The sequence below is a fragment of the Asterias amurensis genome, chromosome 9, assembly GCF_032118995.1.
Source record: "Asterias amurensis chromosome 9, ASM3211899v1".
Taxonomy (NCBI): Eukaryota; Metazoa; Echinodermata; class Asteroidea; order Forcipulatida; family Asteriidae; genus Asterias; species Asterias amurensis.
The window spans coordinates 13,684,537-13,700,965 of NC_092656.1; the positions used below are offsets into that span (position 1 = coordinate 13,684,537).

The window sequence follows — 16,429 nt, forward strand, 5'->3', positions numbered from 1 at the left end:
TTACACAGTTCCAATCATGTACATTTCATAAGAATAATGAATTGATAAGGAAAGTTGGTTACCACCCATCAATCCCAACACTGGTTACACTGGTGATACAAACTGTGACAGGATGAACGAATATAAGGCCAGTTGGTCATTTAAGGTTTCAATATATTTATCTATTGTGCAATTTATTCAGGTACAAATATAAACCAAAGTACATTCTGTCATAGGAGGTATAAATGAGCACACACCATTATAGCAAAAGAAAATTCTATCGGCGATTCATTATGAAAAGAATGGGCTGTAAAGAAGTGAACATCGATTGTTGCTTAAATAAAGATTAGCAAGTTACAAATCTAGAATTGCTTGAACATAATCTTTTTTTCATTAAGCCCGGTTCATACTTCATGCAAATGTGAAGCGAACTTGACGTCACAACCCTCCTTTCGCAGCGATATTCGCAAGTGAGTAGAGCAGACTTGAACTGCTGCAAATTATTCGTAGCGAATTTGTGACGTCACAACATTCGATTCGCAGGAAGTATGAACCGGGCATTACTCTGGCTTAGCCTGGCATTAGCCCCAGGTGAGGTCTCTGTCAACAATCCTTTAAGTTTCCCTGGCCTAGGTTTAGTAAAGTCCAGTAAGCTATGCGTACCCCTGATGAACTAAACACAAGTTAATAAAATATAACACTTTTTATTTTAAGGAGAACTACATTGTACCTAGTCTTTAACCATCAACAATGATCACCATCAATATTGCAAGTCTTGTTTGATTGTATTTGACTTCCATAGTCATATTGCAGAAACATATTTTACCTGCACCATTGTCAGTAGACCCTTTGCACTAAACAGTGCCTTCACTGAGGACAAAGGAAGACCTGTTAGTCAGAAATTGTGTATAGCACATACGCATGTGCATGTCTCCTTTTGATGTAATCGATGGTGTTCTATGCAAAATGGTCTACTGAAATACGGTTCAGTGAATGAAACAATACACTTGCTTGAAAATAAGGTTTGTGTAGGATCTTGGGGAAATGACAAATACAACCCAGCCAAGAAAAGAATTATAAATGCTGGTCCATTTCATACAGTGTAGCTTTGAATCAAGTCTTAAAGCATAATTCGAGCGGAATAGTCAGATAAATATTCTATTTCACTGTCCTACAAAACTGAAACTATAAGAGAAAATGCAGTTAGAAGATTTACTACCGGTGGGAATAATAATAACAATTTATTCGTTCTTGTATGAGCGCATTACAATAACGTATCAATGCGCTTTACATTAGCCCTTCGAAGGCTTTTTCGACCACTATGGCCCTTCGAAAGCTTTTTCAACAACTATATATCACCCTCACTGCCATGACTGCACTTGCATGTATCCATGTATACTCCTGGGAAATGAGAAGCAGTTATACATGTAGTAAAGCATCTTGCTCGTGGATACAAGTGTCATGACCGGGAACACTTTCTACAACTGCATGTATTAAAGGAACACGCTGCATTGGATCGGACGAGTTGGTCTTTGAAAAGCGTTTGAAGCCGTTTGTTATGAAATGCAAATGGTTTAGATAGATAATTTAGAAGTAGAATATAATGATCCACACAAACATGCCTCGAAATTGCACGGTTTTCCTTTTACGTCGCTTTGGCCATTTTGTGTAGTAAAAATTTTGACTCCATAAAATGGCCGACCGTGTTAGTTCGCGACTTAAAAGGAAAACCCTGCAATTTCGAGTCGTACTTTGTGTGGATCATTATATTATACTTTTAAAACATCTTTCTAACCATATGCATTTCATAACAAATGGTTTTCAAACGCTTTTTTAAAGACCAACTCATTCGATCCTAGGCAACGTGTTCCTTTAAATCACATAACCCCATATCAATATTTATACTAATAAATAAATCACTGTTTCATATTATTGCTCTCTTTGATTTTTCATATATCAATAAATTTAAGTAAATTAAAGGGTCTGGGTACTTTTTACACAATGTCCACAGATTTACATTAAACTTAAACAGTTAGAAGATAATGATATAGAAAGCTTTCCTTAAAATATTACTTGCTGAGGTGCTTTAGTTTTCGAGAGTATAACAATGTCACAACAATTATTTTCGTCTCAGGTTTAGCATGTAAGAACACATTAACCAGGTACGATATTTTAACATAACATCAGTTTTACATGCAAAATATTTTTCATCTCACTGAGAGTGAGACACAAATTTTTTTTTAAAAACTACAGCACCTCAGCAAGTATAATAGTAAGGGAAGCTTTCTACTGTCATTATCTTCACACTCAGTAAGTTTAATAATAATCTGTGGACATTATGTTTTGTGTTAAAAAATGTCCCCAAATCCTTTAAATATACCAGGAGAAAGCGCAACAAATTCATGATGTAAAATTCAACCCAATGTCGTCACCATCTCGCATCTTTTCTCTATTGCCAAACAAAAAGCAATGGGCTACTATAATACTAGGCGTAAGTTTGAAACTATTTACAGTCAGACTACAATATGTGGGCCCAATTTCATATAATACTCTTGTGCTTCAGTCTTCTTGCCAGAAACACTGTGTAACCTAACAACGTAAATGAGTGGGTCTAAGTGAACCAAGTACAATTTCAGTTTTTTTTTAATTTTATGCCCATTCAGAATGATCTGAATTAAACATGGTTTTAAAAAGATTTTGAGTATTGTTTGAAATATTCATTTAATTTCATCAACTGCGCTTAAATTCTCGCATTTTCACAAAATCTAGGATTTATTTGTTAGCTACATGTATTCATAAGTTCAATTTCGTTTCCATGCGCACATGATTTTTATTTCCATATTTTATATAGTTTTGTTTCATTCAAGAGAACACTTTGACCATTCTAAAGTTGAATTTTCTACTACCTATTTACACTTGATGAAATTGAATGGTTGACCAGCTCTTGCTGCTTGCTTTTACAAAACGGTTTGATATTTGTTCAAGTGGCCGCAAAAACCTATAATAAATAAAAAAATTCTTTCTTGAACATCAGGACTGTGACTATAAGCCATTTGAATACATTGCAAGTATTAAGCTGATAAATTTAATTCTATGATTTCCAATAATAACACGGGAAAAAAACACATTTTGATTTGACATCCCATTATACTACATATTCCCTATGATGAAAAGAAGCTAAATACAACAATGCAGCAACATCTCTGTTGTAGTTTAAGGGTGTGTTCAATTAGCTTCCCTGGGTCAACCCCGATCTGCCCCTGGTACGTTCGAATAGCTTTGATGTCACTCCAGGGGCTGACCCGGGTCAGCCCCAAGTACCCTGCTTGTGGAGTGGGTCACCATAAGAGGGTGGGTGATCATTCGATTAGCTCTTGTCAGCAGCTCACCAGAGTGAGCCCCATGGGGTTGACTCAGGGAAGCTAATCGAACGCACCCAAAGTATCAGGAATGTCTTATTGATAGTTACTGATCAAGCGAACTACAATGTGTATAACTGCATTGCTTGAGACTACTACATTTGTTTCGCTCAAACATGTCTAATAAACTACGGAACCTAGCGTGCAAAGAAAATAACCAGAATGTGATGTGATGTTAAATATAAAAATACAGAGCATTCTGATAAATACTTGTACGTGTTCATGTAGTTTGAAAGTTAATGGAACATTACAGAATTGGCTTCGCTGACAAAACAGTTGCTAGTAGTGTAAGCACTCTATGTAATCCACCATATACATAAACTGACAAACCTGTAGAATCAATCAGCCATTTGGGTCACAAAAATAGCGAAAAACCAGTAACACATTTTGCATGACATCAATGCAAAAAAAAATGAATAAAACGCTCACTGGGCATTAAACTCCACACACGAAATAAGATTATTTATTTCTCATCAAATACAACATTTCAGACAGAAACATTTCAAGGACGTTTTCTTCTATAATCATCATTAGACCGTGTAAATTTCTTATAAATCTGTGATCTTCACATTTTTTTCTTCTCACCAATTCTTTAATGTTCCTTGAACATGAAACTTGATTAACTTTTAGAACTGCCTATCATAATAAGGATACAGTGAACAAGACAATGCATGACAAAAGCAAACTCCCATATACATGTAAATTCATTACTGGAAGACTTCAGTGTTTAAAAAATATTTACTCTGATCATGATACCACTGTTTGCGGGATATACCAAACTTTGTTGAATCCACTTGGTGGTGACATGTTTCAGTTTGGATTGTTTAAGTGAGTCGGGAACGGAAGTAAAGTAACAGAGTGACTTTTGAATACACCTTTATCACGCTGTCACCATCTTGGAGTGTGCACAATGGTTAACTAAAGGTTGACTATTTGCACTCGAACCCAGGCTGGTTGACCATTGGTTGACTACTGTGGTCGACCATTTGGAACCAGCCTCAAGCCCATGGTTTCTTCACTGGTCCCAACAGCATGTTCCATTCGAACATGTGTTAAGCGCAGAGGGGAACCACTTTAGCGAAAAGGTGGAAAGTTGACTAGACTACCAACGAGTCGTTCGGGCGAGTATGTCATTTCGCATGTGCGTTTCTAGTCTGTGGTCGACCACTGGTGGACTAAATGTGCGCACTCGAACTTGCTCTTGGTCATGTTCCCCGTTTCCATAACAGTAATGATTGCTAACATTCACTGCGCAAACATGGAACCAGACTATTGTTTCATCCAGCCTCAGTTTGGTTACAATGAGTTTGAATGGAGTAAAATCAAGATGGCCACACCGTGATAAAGTTCTATGGCACTCAAAGTTGTGTTTGGTCAATGATCATAACGTGATGCAATCAAGCTACAAATGAGATGTTTGTGGAAAGCATCAGTATGGAGAAATGAGCCAAAACAGGCCGACAAATAAATCCTATATTGTTATAATTGGCAACTTCCTTCCTGATAAAAAGAATAACATAAAAAAGGTTAAAATTTGCATTGAAAGAAAATGTGCCAATGTATTCTTTGTCATATTCTCTTGGCGTTTCTTTTTTAAAACTTTTGAACCAAAGGTGGTATCACCATGGGGTTTCAACAGTATTGAGTACTTGTTATGCTCTTTTCAAATGTATGATTTTGTTTACCTGACCTAGGTCGACAAACTACTCATTTTGCATGATCGCATCACATATTATTGTGGTGTTTGAAGCTTTGCATAGTGTAAAAAAAAAAAAATAAAAAAAACTATAAAATATAAGAGAGTAAACTTGCGAGTACAACCATGACAACCATGTATTAAATCTCTTTTTGGGGAGTGTTGGCTCTGAGAAGAGCAGGTTTGGTCTGGACATCTTGAACAGTATAATCTGCTCTTGACGTCGAGACCACACCGGCTCTTTTCAGTGAAAAACTCCAACAAAATAGATTGATTACATGGTTGTGTACCTGCAAGATTAATATTTACTTTTTGAAAATACTTCTTACATATTGACATGTTTCTAACAATTCTAGTCAGTTGATACCACGGTGAATACTGTCACTAACTAATACACACTTGCAGCTGAGTTGTAGGAATGTATTGTTTTTGAGAGCAGTACTGATTTGAGAGACCTCTTGATAGCGTCCCATCATGGAGTGACGGGTGTGTAACCATTCAATCCTTTCATGTTCCTTCTCTTCCCTACGGTTTCAATGTGGAAGCCGATCTGTTGCATATTATCATGATCTAGGACACGTCTACCGTCAAAGGCAAATGCTGGCTTCAGCATGCTGTTGTAAATCATCTGATAATCCAAAGTCTGGAAGTAATAAACATGAAGAAAGAGAATGCCAAAAACTCAAATTAATAATGGTCCCATGATCCTTTCCACCATCACTGGTAATTGTAAGCAGAAACTGTAGATGACCAATGTCAGTTCAGTGCAATGATAACAGCTATACAAAACATGTTTGCTTAGTTTTTCTACTGTTCCAAACACAATTTTCGCTTGGAACACAAATTTTGCATTCAGTAAAGGCAGTTCTACGAAATTGGTTCAAGGCAGCTATATATCCCAGTCATGGAGAAAGCTTTGAAAGGGGTCTGGGTGACTAGAGAGTCAAACAATGGAATATCTGAACATCATGCACTTCAACAGAAGGAAAGAAGACACACAGAAGTTAAGTAGGCTGTCAGCTCACTAATGAAAAAGAAAACATTGCCATCAAGTGTTTTGATTGACAGACACATACAGTGTCTCTGTCTGCTGCTCTTGCCACTTTGGCGGCAGCAGATCCAGCTTGCACAGCAGCTTGCCAAGCTGTTCTTTTTATTGCTGGACATAAATACCAGCAGCCTTTAGGAAACAGCAGCTTTAAGGCCAGAACATACAGAAAGCTCATCAAAAGGCACTTATCAATACTTTCTTTCAAACAAAGAAAATTATGATGAAACTGAAACAAACTTATGCAAAAACTGGATGCAACTCACCACAAATTCATCCCATTCAGTGCAAATGACAAAGGCATGAGTGTCTTTGATGGCCTCATAGGGGCTTTTAAATATAGTCACCAGTCGATCCACTGCAATAAATACAAGAAACAACAAAGAAATAAGTAATATACCTTTCCTTTACTGAGGAGTAGTATAATCCTCTAATTAACAACACACAAATACATGAACCTGTGAAAAGCTCCTATTGAAAACAAGTTGTGCAAAAACATCTTTTGATTGCTGCAATGTTGTAATTTTCATCTACAAAACAGTGTACATGTGTTCAGAAGCCAATTTCACAAATTCATTTTAATAAGTGAAAAGCTTTATAAATGTAATAGCAGTTTTATATTGTACTATTGTTTCCCAAAAGGTTTTCATGTTTTCAGATCACACTTAGGAATGTAAGATCAAGATTTTTTGCTTATTGGTTGCCTGATCTTATTGATATTTAATTATCAATAAGATCAGTCAACCAATAAGCAAAAATCTTGATCTTACATTCCTAAGTGTGATCTGAAAACATGAAAACCTTTTGGAAAACAAGCATTTTGGCACTTCATCTTGTGTTTTGGACTTTCAGATCTTTCTACTCCATTTTGAATGACGGCTTCTTCATAACCTCACATACACAAGGAAATTTGAACATTCGGAGCCTTTGGACTTGGCAGGAAATGTAGATTTACAGAAAATGTGCCTTAAATAGAAGATGCCTTTATGATAATTGAGTAGTGACGCAGTCTTGAATGTTCGTTAAACCCTTGCATGGTCATGTTCGTGCGTTAAAAGAATTCGCGGGACACGACCCCACAAGGTTTTAAACGATCAATCAATTAAAAGCGTTGTCCCACTCCTTTAATCATGTTAATCCCTCATCATTACAGTCAATAATTCACACACAAAAATATACTTTTTTTATGAGAGATGCCTTTTAATGATGAAGCAAAGGAATCTACTTTAAATTAGGCACAAAGATATGCCAGCTTTGGAGTTGAAAGTAGCAAGAATCCAAGTTGTTGACTTGCCACCAGGATTGAGGTCATTAAGAATAACTACTGCCCTTGCTAGAGGTCAATGACAGATGAATACTGACCTTTCTTTGGGTCGTCACAAATGCTTGGATACTTGAGCTCACTCAAGATCTGTTGTGGGACCACCTGTGGGTCATATATGTTCAAGTGAGCACCTTCCTCCATCAGAAACTTGCATAGGTAGATGCTGGAAGACTCCCTGTTATAAAAATCAAACCATGGGTGCATTCGATTAGCTTCCCTGTGTCGACCCCGCGGTGCTCATTCGGGTGAGCCCCTGACAAGAGCTAATCAAATGATCACTCACCCTCTTGTGGTGACGTCATGCACCTCGGGCCAGCCCCAAGTGACCCGCTCCACAAGCAGGGCACTTGGGGCTGACCCAGGTGAGCCCCTGGAATGACGTCAAAGCTTTTCGAACAGACCGGGGGCAGACCAAGGTCGACCCAGGGAAGTTCATCGAACGCACCCCATATTAACTCATTCACTAGAAACCAAAACATGGACGCATGGACGCAGGAAACGTGGTAGATCAAAATAGACCTACTTAGATGTTTTTAAGAAAGACACCAGACTGGAGACAGCAGAGCTACAAAATGCAGGACAGAACCCTATGGAGAGTCATAACCACACGAAATAAACTAAACTAAATTATGACACACCTCTTGCTTGTTCTGTATTCTGGTTGGCTGAAACATGTGGGGTGAACTAATATAGTCTAGTGATCGCGCACGCGTGTTTTGCAGGAATAGTGCCCGCCCGGAAACAAGTTATGCCAACACACCACGTGTGTGCATGCTGTCGCTGGTTTCCACACGTTCCGCAGCTTATATCGATACTATAAAAACCAAATGTCTTCAGTATTTTTCCAGAGTCGTTCCATGGTAATACAGTGTTTATAAACAGCATTTAAAAGACAAAGAATCGATTAATGTGTACACAAAATCAAATACGAGCAGTTTAGTCGACTTTTCAAAGCTGAAATAGAGGGGTTGTTTTTCCTATGGCGAGAAAGTTTAAATTCGTAATTATTAACAAGCAATTCATACTTTCGTAGTTCATTGATAAATTCGTAATAATTACGAAAAAATCCTAATAGTTGGCAGCTATGAGTATTGCGCCTGTAGGTTTTTTAGCACACACAATACTGGCGTGAACTGTGAAAAAGGATTGTCCAAAAGTCTCCCTTTCCTGGCCTTTCAAAATAAAAATACTCCTGGCTATAAATATTGCCAAACCTCCTAATTCAGAGAATGGAACTGGCTTAAAAAGTCTCGCTATGGTAATTTTTGAGAATGATACTAACCTTGTGTCTCCTGTATCTTTCTTAAAGGCAAAACCCAAGATTGCTATTTTCTTGTCTGTAACCGTGTTGAACAATGAACCGATGATCTTGTTTGCAAAGCGCCTTCGTTGAAGATCATTCATTGCAATCACCTAATACAGACACAGAAAAAAGAAATCAGCAATTTATTTCATTTTCCTCATGGTAGAGTTACTGGCAGAGTATTCCTCTTAAAACAGACTAGATTGAAGGAGGGAGGAAAACATGCACCAGGCAAAGAGTTCCAAAGAGATGCAGTACGTGGAATAAAGCTGTTGGAATAGCTCCTTGTTCTACATCTGAATGAGTGTATGGATGAGAAGAAGCAGAAAGTCTGGTTTCACACTCAAAAACTCTAGGTGGAACCTAGGTCAGACACACTGATGGCACATTTACCATGAACATATCTTTAGAAAAGACAGACCTAAGGATTGAAAAAGGTTGTAAGGTTGATCCCAACACTTTACCAAAAAGATTACCAACACCGGCTGTCTCAAAAAAAACTATACACTTTTGAAATTGCTGCCGAATAACAAAATATACGATATTCTGGGGGAAAAGGGGTATATGTATGGATAGCTTATGGTCTCAACTTTCATATGACACCAGGAAGTCAGAAAATAATGTATGCCTGAGTGAGCACTGCTCACTTGTGTGAAGGGTACGAAAATTAGGCTGTACAGGAATTAGCCTTCCATTTTGAGAGCTTACAAAACTGTAGGTGATATGATAAAACTCATAATCAATAGTGCCATCATTTTGTATGCCTGGGTGAACAGGAATTGCATTTTTTTATGTGGCATTATAACTTTCCCTGGTAGACTCAGTGGTGTGTTGATGGGGGTAAGGATGGGGTGATGTTACTTGTGCAATTTCCATGTTACAAACTGGTTTTTTCCACATCTGTCACTTAAAAATAAAAACCTTCACCCCAAATTTCAGTTATTGTAAGATTAGTTGAAAATTCCATTGGTTTACCTTAATAACCAGATGGGGATTATGTAAATTGATTATTCAAATACGGTTTGTTAAAAAAAAGGAATGTCACAGATGTTGGCTACTTATTCTTCAGGTTACCCATTGACCTGAAGCAGCCGAAATCTTGGCTTGAATTTTGTAGGCTACAAAGAACGTGCCTCTCACAAAGGGAAGGCTAATTCCTGCGAAGCCCAACTTTTATACCCTTCACAAAAGTGAGCAGTGCTCACCCAGTCATGATTTATTTTCGGACTTTTTGATGTCATATGAAAGTTGAGACCATAACCTATCCATACACCTAAATCTTTTCCCTCAGAATCATCTACTTTTTATTCAGCAGCCATTTCAAAAAGTGTATTTTTTTGTTGAGACACGGTAGGTAATATACCTGCCTGAACCTAAACCAAAGAAAATAGCTGAAACCTCAACCACTAAATCAAACGGAGGCTAAATAATAGCATACAGTACTATGAACTATAATGTAGCAACGAACAATACAAAGTTTGTTTGTCACGGAGGTGAACACACGTTAATTATTATTATTTGTTATTATTATTAAATGGTTTATTAAAAAACATTCAGTTTATAGTTACAGAGCATAAGAAAATATATATACTGTTTTTAAAATTACAGAAAAACATTTAGATATAAAAATATTTATTAATAGGAGTTTCCCTCAACAATTATTCACTCTCCGGCAAAATACAGGAAAAGTTGGCAGGTCTGCAGTAAGGGTTGAACAGCTTTATAAAAGTGGGCTCATTTATTTTTCTACTGACACTTGCCACGGCCTTGTCTTTATAGATCTACTATTGGATGTACATTTACCTGGTGCCAATAGGCAGCGACTTCAGGTAGATTCAGAGCTTCACAAAGATACACCAGATTCAGAACGTCTTTCTGGAAACAGCTTCCACCAAACCCTGCAAGTGATAAAATACAAATTTTATATAAATCATATTAGTACATGTAAAGCATACAAATTGTCATCGTTTTCACCAAGTGACATATTTGTGTCAAAAGTAATTTATGTATTAGCAAATCATTTCAGGACCTACGTAACGTAACAAGTTCATAATTAACACTATTTATCATGACTGATGTATCACTAGATTTGTTATTTATCACAACTCATCACTTTCCATTGAAATACATAACAGTTTTTTAATATACAATAATTACACTAATTACAGTTTCATATTACACTAATTAGCAGGACTGATGTATCACTAGATTTGTCATGTTGAGATTTTAAACAGTGGTGTATCACAATTCATCACTGTCCATTGAAATACATAGAGGCGGCATGGACCCAAACACACTTAGTATGACTGTAGTGTTTTCACAAAGTGACGTATCTGATCAATTTAAAAAATTAACGGCATGGTGGGCAATGCATCCTTCCTTAACCCTTTAGCACGCACGCAACATTAAACATAATGTCACACGCTCCTTAGTGCGCCAGGAAAATTCAATCGATTTCCGGCCCTATCCAAAAAAACGTTGGATAACTGTCGGTGTGATTATTTTCTTGTGTTACAAGTTGAGTTTATTTTGTCATGTTTGTAGAGGATGAAATTATCTTTTGGATGATTGTCACAGTTGCTTTGTTTGTCTCACAAAATTCAAGCTTTCAGGTTGGAAACATAAGAGAGATCAAAAAAAAATTGAAAACATTGTTTGCGTATCAAGTGAAGATTTGTTTACGTGGAAAGTTGTGCACACAAGTTTTCTCAACTTAACTGTCGTCCGACAGGAAAACAAAGCTACGAAAAGTGGTTGAAAATAATCACAACACGCCTTGAGAAATGAAAATGAATGCCTCTATTATCAACAGATACCTTCTGTACCTAAAATCTTTTGTAAAATCCTTTCAAATCGCATTATTCCATGTGTAAAAACACCAGAAAGTTTGACGCGAAACAAGCTGGAGACTGTCATTACTGTGTACATGCGCACGTAGTACGTGGTACATCCCCTATACAGTTCGGCTACACAGAGAAAACGTACGGCTCCACACAGAGAAAAAGCACCCACTCATGCGTTGTTTGATTGTGAAATGACTTTCGACCTTTGAACCTTACGTCATTATTTCTTATGTGGACCATGTGCTATTTTTAGACTGTTGACATCTTGAGATCGCGCTCTATCTACGGCTGTTTGCTGCGTTATAATCGCATGTGTATAACTCAAGTTACACCATGTCAAACTGCGTGGGCGCGTGCGGGCGGTATGCGTGGTCATACGCAGGGCGCCTCCGGGCGTTATGCGGGCTAAAGGGTTAACCACATCAAATGATAATATATGTCCAGTTAATAAGGTAACCAGGGCCCGAATTCTGCGCTTGCGATCATGATTCTCCACTTATTTTCCAAGCAACAAAATTCTGCACTAGCTGTTTAGCAAAGAATGCCTACATGTAGTAAGGTGCAGTACGCATGCACACAAGCAAAGATTTCCTGCTAACCTGCTTTACGTAAGTGGAAAGCAAAACCACGAAAATGGGCCCAGTGTGCAACTTTCCACATTTAGTATAACTTACCTAAACTAGCCTGTAGGAATTTGGGGCCAATCCTGGAGTCAGTGCCTACAGCATGCGCTACCTCTGCTACGTCAGCTCCCGTTGCTTCACAGATAGCACTCATTGCATTAATACTTGATATACGTTGAGCTAGAAAAGCATTACCAGCCTATCAAAGAACAACAACTTGGGTGTTAGGTACAAGATTTAGAAACACAAGTTGAAAGGACGATTTGGATATATACTGTCGAAATATTCCATAATTTTCCAAGCATAATTTGGTTTGTATATCCATGCATGCTTCCTTTCTATAAAATCAAACCCAAAACCTAAATGACTCAAAGAAATATGAATTCTATTCCTTGAACTACGAGTACAATTGTGTATTACCTCATACATCTTTACATATTCATGACCCAGAGCCGAATTCTCACTGGTCCATTCAACATCATGTGCAAGATGCTGTCTTTGCTGTTTACCAAGCACGCATACAAGTATTCACGCAAATGGTAAATACATAGGACAAGTAGACTGACACCCAGGCAATCTACTTGTCATGCACTTTACGATTGTGGAGCTGTGTCCCTGGGGGTTATGACGCATGCGTGTTCAAGAAAATTCAAATTTTATTTCATTTTATTTCAAAGTCGTCATTTCCCCTTCCTTGCTCCTCATACTGTATCGGTGTATGAGGTGTTACAACAAAGAGGCTATAACATGGTTTATTTCGGCTGAACAGTCGATATTTTCAAAGTTGACAAACTGGGAGTGGGAGATCCAAAGTTGACAAACTAGTTCCCACTGATTCTGAAGTCAATCTGATGTGTGAAGAATTTGATGGTTAAAACTGGGAACCAAAGGGACCTTTCCCCATGCATCTCTGTTGTTGCTTTAGGTCCTTTAGCAAATACCACTTTTTTCCAGTTTGTGAGAAAACTTACCAGTTTTGATAATTCTGATGACCAGGTATTGGTGAGTATAATATTCTTCCTTGGGATCCAATTCTCGTAGACGCTTGCAAGATCTTCCATAGCGCGGCGCCCTCTTGGTGTCTCATCTCCACCAATCAAAACACGGTCGGGATTCAACAGATCCCTAATTGCTGTACCCTCTGCAAGGAACTCTGGATTTGATAAAACCTGAAAATAGAAAAAAGTCACTCAAACTGTCGATTACGTCATTCCCAAAAATTGTCTCTAAAGGCGCTGGACACTGTTAGTAATTACTCAAAATAACTGTTAGCATAAAAAACTTTCTTGGTAACTAGCAATGGAGTGCTGTTGATAGTATAAAACATTGTGAGAAACGACCTCTGAAGAAACGACCTCTGAAGTATCGTAGTTTTTTAGAAAGAAGTTATTTCTCACTCAAATAATTATTTAAATTGCAAATTCAAGCATCTGAAAGCACATAACTTGTGCGACAAGGGTGTTTTTTCCAGATTATATGTTTAATAAACATGACCATCAGAAGGTTTTGAGTCAGAACAATTTTGGAAAGAGGATTTCGGTGTTGTTGTGCTCCTTTTCCAATCTTAGCTATTGTCAAAAATTCTAATATGTGTATTAAGCCAATTTTAAACATCCTTGTAGAGATGTACCTTTAGAGCATGACCAAAACTATGCTAGGTTGGTAAAAGGATCACTCAAGACCCAGCCACATTCTTTTTATTCCCATTCATAAACGCTCTGTTTGTTGAAAAGTTGAATTCTAAGTGGAAAATCTGTAAAAATGTAAGTTTTCAAATCTTGACACCTCCTCAGGCTAGGGATAACAATGGTGTCTTTTCATTTACCATGTAAATATTAAATATACACATTAAATAATTTTCTTAAGAAGTCAGTCTATATCTTGACTTCGTGGCGTTTACAGGGGAGTAAATTCTGTGAAGTTTATTACCGTGATTAATTCTATGGATGGCATATTTTGAGGTCTGATTTGATAAACCCATTATTCAAACAGGTATTTTGTAAGATTAACCGATAATTAAATTAACAAAAAATCAGCAGCACTTTGTGGGATGTACATGCACATGACATTGATCCATGACTTTCAAAAACATTTTGACTTCCTTTGATTAAGGCTAAAAAAGGAAGTCATCTGGTTTATTAAATAATCTGATATCCTTTGCAAACAAACCACCTTATACATGTATGATACATTTTTCAGGCATGCACAGGGCTTGAATTTGGTTTTAGTTTTGGGTCAGTAAACTCATGATTGGTCGAGTCCAGTGGTCCTGTGCTTTAAAAAAACAAAAACAATAATAATATTCTTTATCCCCGAAAAAAAAAACAATAACAATATTCTTTATCAATTTATGCAAATTTAACATCTATTATATTGTTGCGGTACCCACTGCCAAAGCATAAGATTCGAGCTGCCTCTAGCTACCGGGCAATCTCGGTAGTCTAGGCGCTGAGCACAAACAAACTTTCAGATTGGTTATTGCAGTGATGTATTCTGAGACCCTATTAGTTATCACCTTATTTAGGTTTACAAGGTGCTACGGCGCCATACAGCAGCCACAGCCAGGAACACCGAAGCAAACCCCTTCACTTTTCGATAAGAATACTGGGTTCTTTTACATGCGTTACACAACACATAGGACTATCTATATAGGGCTTTATGTCCCATCCGAAGGACGAAGCAATGGTTAAGTGTCTTGCTTAAGGACACAAGTGTCACGGCTGGGGATTCAAACCACACTCTGCTGATCAGAAACACCAGAGTTTGAATTCAGTGCTCTTAGCCGCTGGGCCACGACACTTCCACATTGGTGTATGGGTAAAAAACAAAATTAATTTACTTTATCCCCCTCGCAAATTTCACATCTATTACAATTGAATATCCATACATGTATCTCACTGTGCTCTATCTTAAACAGAAACAACATATGTTCAAATGTTGACTTTGAGTCAAGTGAGTTATGAATTATACTTCATACTGCAAGGAGACAGAAGAGATAAATCTTCTCTTCTTACAGATTGTCTTGGTGCATTTAGTTTTTATGGATTTTTTTTCTAATTTGGATTTTGGTCTTGTACAAACAGTTCTTGGGTAGATTTCACAAAGAGTTAAGAGTAGTTTTATCTCGAGTTAGGACGAGTTACTCCTCCTTGTCCTAACTTAGGACTAGCCTTAAGTTTTTAATATCTCCCAGGACTAGTCCCATAAGTTAGGGCATAGAGGAAGAACAGAGAATTTTCTCTATGGTTAGGGCAAGTCCTAACTCTTAGTGAAATCGACCCCTGGTCCTGGTACAGTAAAACAAATTAGCTAAAAAAAAACCTACAGTCCTGTGGATTTTTCTCCCCAATTGGACCCCTGAAGATTGCAACTTTACAGCTCATCACCTGATTTCTGTGTTATTGCTCGTCAGCTGTGCCAATAAGCACAGTACAAAGTTTCATCCTATTGTAGTTCCATGGCTGTTTTTCTTCCACCATGTGTCAACTGGTGCATGTCTATTAAAAGCTCAAGTTGAATTGAAGTGTTCTATTTATACAACAAAGATAATCAGTGTTTCATGAGTGCTTGCTACAGTCTACCTCCATGGTTTGGATTGGTCAATAGAAATGGGCTAAGCTTCAGTGAAAGACACACAGGCCTTAGACTTCACGGAGGCAACGAAGGTGATTGACTCCATGCCCCTTGGCGTTGCCTTCGTGCCCTTGAAATGCTCCAGTTGAAATTTACAATTTCCTCATGTCATAGGGTGCTATTTACCAAGGCGAAAATGCCTTGGTGCCCTTGCTCGTTCCAAAAGGAAGCTTTGACCTGGACACAGTTTTGCTGTGATTGAGAATAGATTAAGTCATGCCTCTGCACTTTTAAAAGTTGCAACGCAGGCCGCGATTTTCGCTCTTGAACTCAGGAAAGTAATGAGTATACAGGGCTTACACACATCAGTGAAAAGGCTTAAACCAAAATTAATTATTCTATATAATTATCCCCAATGCAAATTTCAATTCTATGGTAAGTAATTATTATGTTTTCATCTTTTTATCCTGTTAATATCATTGTAATTCAGCTATGTTGCTGTGATTTTGATGTAATAACAAAACATCTGAACAATCTACAGTAACTCAGCCACCAGAAGTTGAATTAATGCAGATAACATCCTACCAATGCAGGCAGAACATTTTTAAAAGTGGGGGGGGG

The 16,429-nt window shown here is 37.6% G+C and overlaps 1 protein-coding gene across 1 annotated transcript in view; it reads right to left on the bottom strand.

Annotated features, from left to right (window-relative positions):
• Positions 1-139: 139 nt before the first annotated feature.
• The window catches only part of LOC139941366 (UDP-glucose 6-dehydrogenase-like), a 31,122-nt gene continuing 14,832 nt past the window's right edge, over positions 140-16,429 (bottom strand). The window contains exons 5-11 of the mRNA XM_071937824.1: positions 13,207-13,404; positions 12,287-12,434; positions 10,573-10,667; positions 8,749-8,879; positions 7,505-7,641; positions 6,409-6,500; positions 140-5,737 (exon numbers count right to left, since the gene is read on the bottom strand). Of these exons, the coding sequence (XP_071793925.1) occupies positions 5,567-5,737; positions 6,409-6,500; positions 7,505-7,641; positions 8,749-8,879; positions 10,573-10,667; positions 12,287-12,434; positions 13,207-13,404 (972 nt within the window). The 3' untranslated portion in view covers positions 140-5,566. The remainder of the gene's footprint in view (positions 5,738-6,408; positions 6,501-7,504; positions 7,642-8,748; positions 8,880-10,572; positions 10,668-12,286; positions 12,435-13,206; positions 13,405-16,429) is intronic.